Here is a 7,905-nt window from a genome sequence, read left to right as displayed (position 1 = left end):
ACTCTTCCTCCTCCTCCTGCTCCTCCTCCCACTCTTCCGGCTCGCCGGCGCTCTTCGGCGTCAAGGCAGAGCCTGCCGCGGAGACGCCGCTCAACCGGCGCACACGCAGCGCCAGCATCGTCATCAACGAGGGCGACCGGCGTGCCACCTCCTCAGCTCCACCGTGTTTCGTCAAGCCGAAGATGGAGCCTGGGCTCGCCGTCAAACCGGACCCGGGGCTTCCCGTCGTGAAGACGGAGCCCGTCAAGCAAGAGGCGCTCGACGACGAAGCGGCCCTCAAATGGACACGCGACGACTGGGTGCAGACGGAGAGGGAACGCCAGCGCGCCGCCTTCGCGCGGTTCGAAGCTCGTCATCGTGGCCGGGACGAGGGAGGCATCGTCGTCCTCGACGACAGCGACGACGACGACGACACGCCGCCACCGCCTGTCCGCCATGGAGACGCCGGGCAGGGGTCCAGCAGGGGCGGCCGCGCCATCAAGAAAGAGAAGGCCGCCGCCGACAACGATGGTGGCGGCGACGTCGGCGACTTCACCGTGCTGATCGAGTTCTTCGCTCCGTAGATTATTATTTTTTAAATAATTTATGTAAAACACCGAACATGAATATCAAGTTTGCCGAATTTTAGCCGAACTATGCCGAATTCAGTTTTTTTAAATAAAAAAAACGCGTCTGGGGCGGGGCGAGCGGCTGGGAACCCACTCGCCCCCGCGCCGATTTTAGCGCCGGCTCGCCCCCAGGAGTCGCGTAAAATCGTCGCCTGGGGGGCCAACGGCTGGAGATGCTCTAAGTCCTGGCGAGACGAAAATCCTGAATCGTTGATTCTTTAAAAAAAAAACCTTCGATGCATGAATCCAGTTCCTTTTAGGTCGGGAGATAATAGGAAAGAGTTTCGGCCGCCCCGAACATCCAATCTAGTCCCAACACCCAGACCATTGAACCGAAGCAGAGTAAAAAGCGCACATACCACGTAGCTGGTCACGTGTACATACACTTAAAAAGCACGGAGCAGGTGGATCAGCAAGGTGTGCCAACCTGCGTGGTTTGGGAACTAGCTAGCGGCCTGTATAAACCCCCGGCAGGTGGACCAAGCCAAAGCCCGGGACGAAGCGTATTCATCCACCCCAGTCTATCGAAGAGAAGAGCTCTCCATTGCAATGGGGGACGAGGAAAGAGGAGCGGCGGCGGCGCCGCTGCTGCTGCCAGCGTCGTCGGCGGCGAGGAGCTATCACCACGAGGCGGGGTGCCCCGGGTGCGCGCAGGACCGGAGGAAGGAGAGCTCCGGCGGCAGGATCCCCTACAAGGAGCTCTTCTTCGTCGGCCTCACCACCCTCGCCTCATGTACGTAACCAATGCTTCTAAAATTACTCTAGATTAAATTGGATTAGATTAGCGGGGCGTACATTCTGCGTTGCAATGTTATCATAGGGCTGTCGTCGTGATGGGAAAATACGGTGTTTTCGGTGACCGGCCGTACGGCGACAGGACGCCACAAACAGAGACAAGTCATTGTCCGACACACAGGTTGCACAGAGGTAGGAGTAGGGCCGGGCCGTACGGTCCTATGTTCGCCCCCGTGACACGAGAATTGTTACACGGACCCGGCCCTGATATATTCCTACACATCCTGAGGTGATCACCTCACTTGCCTCTGCCTGCATGGCTGCATATAGCGCATTGGGGACAGAGTGTGGCGTTGCAAAGACCGGGCTCCATGGAGGTCGTTTTGCAAAAATAAAAATCAAAATATATTTAAAAGTTTCAAAAAATGCCCATTTTTTTGTACAAATACATATGCATATTCTTTAAGTATGTATAAATTTTCAGTAACTAATTTGATCATTTGCATGCTACACAAAAAAGACAAATATCCGACACAAATACAACAAAGAAAAAGCCTATTTCAATCTGTGTATTTGTGTTTTTTGTATACATCACATATGAATACATATGTTTATGAAAATTTGTACACGCATACTTCAAGTATATGTTTACATGAAAACATTTTTTCAGATTTTTTTGAGTTATGGAAAAGGTATTTTGGCTGAGAAATGTATATAGAGCTCAATGAAGCTCGGCTTCTGCAGCCACTTTTCGATTGGGGACCAATAATTATAAGCAATTTTCGTGCACACCCTTAGGGCATCTTCAATGTAGATCACCAAACCTCCCATAAATCCATTGTGAAAATGCTAAAAATCTGACATCATATTTTTAAGCATAACAAACTGATATTTTTAATGGCAATTTATCTTGCTGCGAGAATGACAATTTCCTTTAGCAAGCATGGCAATTCCTCAAAAAAAAAAACTGGCAACAATATGTCACACTTGCTAAAGAAATTGTCATCCTCGCGACAACATAATGGCGTTCTATTTACCATGCTAAAAAAATCTAATGTTTGATTTGTAGCAAATCTATTTGTTGAACACCGAAGTTTTGCTATTGGATGGTTCGATGGATATATAAAACTTATTGAACTTTCGGCGCTTTTGCTATTAGTTGCATTTGTTCGCAACTATTTAAATATATCATCGAATTGATATTGATCGAGTAAATTTGACAAAGGAGGATGCCCGACAAATAGGAAAAAGAATTAAGGGATAGCATTGGGTGGCGCCCGCCTGACACATCCGAACATGTCTGCGAACATTTGGGGGCGTCCGTTTGATGAACGCCATTGAAGATGCCCCTCTAGGGGTGAAGCCAAGTACCGGGAAGTATTGGGCGACGGCGGATCAAGATTCACAACCTGTACTTAAAAAAATGAGCATGTTCTTTAGATTTGTTTAAAGTTTGCCTTAATTCTACAAAATATGCAAACTTCAAGAATAGCGTACCGTCTGATCGCTTAGAAAAAACTGCAGTATTATTTATACTTATGAGCTGGTAAATACATGCTCATTTTCCAAGGAAATATCTAAAGAGACAAATATTTAGAAACGAAGGAAGAAAATAGCTCACTTCTAACTGATCAAAGGAAAACGGTAATATATAGCTCATCTGCAAACTCGTTTTCCATCCATTCCATTCTCAGAGTACTCTAACTTCATGTGTGTTTATCTACTAAAATGTTACTCCCTCCGTTCCTAAATATTTGTCATTTTAGAGATTTTAAATAGACTATCACATACAGATGTATATAGACATATTTTAGAGTGTAGATTCACTCATTTTGCTCCGTATGTAGTCACTTGTTGAAATCTCTAGAAAGACAAGTACTCCCTCTGTTCCTAAATATAAGTCCTTTTAGAGATTTCACTATGGACTACATACGGAGCAAAATGGATGAATCTACACTCTAAAATATGTCTATATACATCCGTATGTAGTTCATGATGGAATCTCTAAAAGGTCTTATATTTGGGAACGGAGGGAGTATTTAGAAACGGAGGAGTAGAAACAAATTTGAAAGATTCAAAATTAATAACACATTCTGAATCCCGCAACTTATGCCTGTCGCACATCTATCGTTGAGAATCAAGATTCCATAGGCAGTACGCACTGCTACTGTTTACTCATTTTCGGTGACACGAGCAAATCCAAAATGGCCACCAGATCCATGGCGCCAAGCAAGCTCAGTATCCAATGCATAGATGCTAGAGTATATTTGCTATTACAAGCCATCAGTATTTCAGAAGACATGCATTCTAACGTCCATGCACGTGTTCAGAGAAGAGAAAAACTGCTTTACAGAGCAGAGCAAACACCTCGCTCAGATCCAGCATCACGCCAAGCCTGAGATAGAAAGCTACCCAGAGTAGTACATGAACTACCACATGTTGGTTGTTCCATGATCATGCATCTAACTGCTTTCCTCTCTTGTTTTGTTTCTAGCTGTCAATTGTTCCTCTTGCAAAGATCATGCAGTTTCACCTAACGCATCCGGCGGTGCAATATGTGTCCCTCATTCTGACAATAAATATACGCTCTTGCTTTGTCTTTTTCAGCTTTGCCCATCACATGCCTCTTTCCCTTTATGTATTTCATGGTATGTATTTTATCACCGACCTAGCGCATCCACTAATCTCTAGATCAAGTTGTTGATTAGATTATATTAGATTACTTTTGGTTACCTACTTGGTCCAGGAGATCTTAAAGTTGAAGTTTAGATGTAGATTTAGATTTAGATTTTGAAATAGGTTAATACAGCCCCTAGTTATTCTTTGGATTTACCCTACTACTTTGCTCCAAAATTCACAGACTTGTCAAAATAGTAGGGTAAATCCAGAATTTTCGGACATCACCGAAATATCTGAAATCTCGAAAATTCTTTCGAAACTGAATCTATCAAAAATTCACTAAAATTTGGATTTTATTTGAATCTAGTCTGAAACTCCGAGGATACCAATATTTTTGTACTCACCGAAATTAAGGAAATTTTGGACATTTCATTGAAATTTTAAACTTTCTTTCATGCAAATAATATCTCATTTTGTAACAAAAAATGCAAGTAACATCTCATCTCGTTGTATCCCTTTCTACAGGTTAGAGACTTCCACGTTGCTAAAACAGAGGAAGATATAGGATCTTATGCTGGTTTCCTTGGTATAGTTTCTGGCTCCACCATTCAAAAACAAATATCATCATTTAGCCCGCATCATACATTGTCCTTGAGAAATCAAATATATTTAAATATATAGGCATGAAATTTGTATGTTGGTGTTTTCAAATGTAGCTTCTTCGTACATGATTGGCAGAGCCTTTTCTGCGATTTTTTGGGGCATTGTTGCGGACCGTATTGGACGGAAGCCTGTCATTGTATTTTCAATCCTGTCTGTGTAAGTATAACATGAATTCTAAATCAGTTTATAACAGGAGTTCTGATTCAACTTGGCAACAATTTTTATCTTGCTATTCGGTAACTCATTAGTCACATAATTAGCTTTCTTTATATTCCAGGGTCATATTTAACACACTGTTTGGACTAAGTACAGAGTACTGGATGGCAATAGCTACAAGACTTGTTCTAGGTTCCCTAAATGGTTTACTTGCTCCAATAAAGGTACTAAAAATTACCAGCTTCAACATGAAGGCATCTCAGTTCTGATTACAAATATTTATCGACCATGCAGGCTTATGCTATTGAAGTTTGTCAAGCTGAACATCATGCTCTTGGGCTCTCAGTTGTAATCTCTCAGAACAACTTATTTGCTCATGTTCTTACTGTTTTCATATTATATAGTCCTTTCAAAACAAAGATTATCCTGATATGATTTGCTTTGATTAAAGGTGAACACAGCGTGGGGTTTTGGTCTTGTAATCGGTCCAGCTCTTGGAGGCTACCTTGCCCAGGTATACTAGTCTACATGTATAAATGGACTTGCATTACACTTGCAAGATTGCTAGTGTGACAAAAACGAAGAGATGAACTGCTTTCATTTTCTTACTCCACTCTCATTTTGTCAGCCTGCTGAAAAGTACCCACAAACATTCTCCAAGGAGTCAGTTTTTGGGAGGTAGATCCAGCAAGATCAAGATATAGTTATTTACAAAACTGCTTGCAATATAGTTATACTGGACTTCATGGCTGACTCATTGGATTAATTTTGCAGGTTTCCATATTTCTTACCTTGTGTAGCTGTGTCATTGCTTGCTGCCATTGTTCTAATAAGTTGTATATGGATGCCGGTACGTATAGTTTCACTACATATTATCATCAGTCTTCATTTAACTTTTCAATAGCTAATACTGACAAGGAATATCAGTATTACTTGGCATAATCTGTAGTCTGACCAATTTTATATTCCATTTGCAACAGATAAACAAAATATGCTACAGAAGTTAAAATTTATTTTGTCCACATTATATCTAGTTTTTCTTCCCACATTTTCTAATACTGAAAATGCTGTGGATATATTCTTTTAATAAATTCAAATTAGGGGCACATTACATCTAGCTTTTGTTCCCACGTTTGCTAATCTTATTTGTCAAATGGAACTGACAGGAGACCATACACAAACATAAGAGTCCGGAGAAGGATATCGAAAAGGTCAAAGCCTTGCCATCAGAACAGGCTTATTTAGATTCACCTCGCAAGAAGAGTTTGCTCCAGAATTGGCCATGGATGTCAACTATGGTGTCCTATTGTTTCTTTGGTCTTCATGACACTGCATATAGTGAGGTAAATATTGTTTTAGAATTCTTGTCCTTTCTGCATTCTGCTGCTACATGACAAGTCTCCAAATACATCTATCTACTACTTGCATTCATCTTTAATAGTTATCATTGAATAACACTCTAGCTGTCATGCGGTTCTTTCAATACTAGATACTTTCCTTGTGGGCTGTTAGTGACAGAAAGTATGGTGGTCTTAGCTTCTCATCTGAAGATATCGGTGGAGTTCTTGCCGTGGCAGGTCTCGCATCCCTCTGCCTTTACCTAATGTTTTTACTTTTGGAACTTTAATGTAGCTTTGAAGGTGCATGTTAGTATCACGGGGTGACCTAAACCTAATACTTTCTCCTTTTGGTCCAGGTGCTAGTCTTCTTGTATATCAGCTTATCATTTATCACTGGGTTCATAAGTTTCTGGGGCCAGTCATTTCGTCGCGTGTTGCTTCTGTGAGTAGTCTCCTGCTGTGCCTTTTCCACATAAACAAATAGATTAAGTTTCATGATCATGGCTGATGTTTTTGAATTTGACACTGTAGGCTCTGTCCATACTTATCGTCAGTACTTACCCCTTTATGACATACTTATCTGGCGCCAAACTTTCTTTTGCTCTCTACTCTGCAGCCATGATGAGAAGTGTTGTTGCAGTAAGCATTTTTCTGCACCTGCTTTCTCTGAAAGTCTGCTACCCTGAAATTATGTATCCAAGGGTATTTAATCTTTGTATACTGCAAATTTGTACAGATTACTGCCAGCACAGGAATTTCCCTTCTGCAGAACCATGCTGTGGTATGTATGCATATATATAACCAGGGGAGCTTTTTTGCAACACCATGTTTGCGTCAGTCGAACTGAATAAAACAACGTTTCTGAATTTGATGCCAGCGTCAAGACCAAAGAGGCACTGCGAATGGTATATCGACAACTGCCATGTCGTTTTTCAAGGCAATTGCTCCAATAGGGGCTGGTTATCTGTGAGTAGCTCCTGTCATCTCATATTTTCCATAACAGGTTGCAATGAGCGAAACAATTACGATTACTGATTTATGTTTCGAACCAAGAAAACTGAAATTTTCGTGCTGAATCACTCTGCCGTGGGCTCCTAATTCTCATCGCCTAATGGTACTGAATGAATGCAGGTTCTCATGGGCGCAGAAACATCAGGACAGCACCTTCTTCCCAGGTAACAATCAATATGTTCTGTACTAGTAGTACAGAAGGACTTTCTGATTATACATACTTGATATAGTTATTTTAGGAAGTAACTTGATCTAGTTTGTTCCACTGAATCTGCAGGTGATCAAATGGTGTTCTTGGTGCTGAACTTGGTGCAGCTCCTTGGGCTCATGTTTACCTTTGAGCCTTTCCTGGTCTTACCCACTGTAGGAGAAGAGTGCAGTTAGGAACATACACAGCAGTAGAGATTGTCACCTGTCAAAATATGTACTAACAGGAACGTTCTTCCAATTATTTTATATATTGTAATAATAACAGCAACATTCTAAAACTTGCATGAGCCTAGGCGGCCCATGTTCTTTTTCTTTTTAAATTCCGATACACACTTGACCTGGTGAGCATTTTCTGAAAAGGATGAGGATGACTCTGTATCAGTTGACGAATACTTTGGTTAAAGCCAAGAAAATCAACAAAAGGAGAAAAGGTTTCGGAAACGGAAAAACGGTGGCGGAAAGACGATGATGGCCTGCACTTGATTTCAGAAACTGCTTTAATACTGTATGTTTTTTGATGAAGAAAAATGGAAGAAGGAACTAGCCTGATAGATCAAGACACG

General features: G+C 41.7%; 1 protein-coding gene across 2 annotated transcripts; it reads left to right on the top strand.

Moving 5' to 3' along the window:
• Window positions 1-1,025: 1,025 nt before the first annotated feature.
• On the top strand, window positions 1,026-7,690 carry LOC125508658 (protein ZINC INDUCED FACILITATOR-LIKE 1-like). Of its 2 annotated transcripts, XM_048673421.1 has the most exons (17): window positions 1,026-1,341; window positions 3,951-3,991; window positions 4,488-4,548; window positions 4,679-4,781; window positions 4,903-5,005; window positions 5,076-5,129; window positions 5,233-5,295; window positions 5,410-5,459; window positions 5,556-5,631; window positions 5,948-6,124; window positions 6,271-6,358; window positions 6,478-6,563; window positions 6,653-6,760; window positions 6,858-6,902; window positions 6,999-7,087; window positions 7,253-7,296; window positions 7,410-7,690. In XM_048673421.1, the coding sequence occupies exons 1-17, from the start codon at window positions 1,158-1,160 to the stop codon at window positions 7,514-7,516; spliced, it is 1,479 nt and encodes a 492-aa protein (XP_048529378.1). In that variant the 5' UTR covers window positions 1,026-1,157; the 3' UTR covers window positions 7,517-7,690. The 2 variants fall into 2 exon arrangements, with proteins under 2 accessions (XP_048529378.1, XP_048529379.1); XM_048673422.1 differs by lacking the exon at window positions 3,951-3,991 and having other exon boundaries at window positions 1,089-1,341.
• Window positions 7,691-7,905: the final 215 nt, after the last annotated feature.

The sequence above is a fragment of the Triticum urartu genome, chromosome 5, assembly GCF_003073215.2.
Source record: "Triticum urartu cultivar G1812 chromosome 5, Tu2.1, whole genome shotgun sequence".
In the NCBI taxonomy this organism is placed as follows: domain Eukaryota; kingdom Viridiplantae; phylum Streptophyta; class Magnoliopsida; order Poales; family Poaceae; genus Triticum; species Triticum urartu.
Note: the sequence above shows the minus strand (reverse complement) of the source record. Positions and strands in the feature narration are given on the sequence as shown.

Bases quoted from the DNA above. Each gene is read 5' to 3' on its own strand.
- LOC125508658 (XM_048673421.1), top strand. From the start codon at position 1,158: ATGGGGGACGAGGAAAGAGGAGCGGCGGCGGCGCCGCTGCTGCTGCCA. The intron at 5,296-5,409 runs GTATACTAGTCT...TCATTTTGTCAG, and splicing joins TTGGAGGCTACCTTGCCCAG to CCTGCTGAAAAGTACCCACA. The intron at 6,903-6,998 runs GTATGTATGCAT...ATTTGATGCCAG, and splicing joins TTCTGCAGAACCATGCTGTG to CGTCAAGACCAAAGAGGCAC.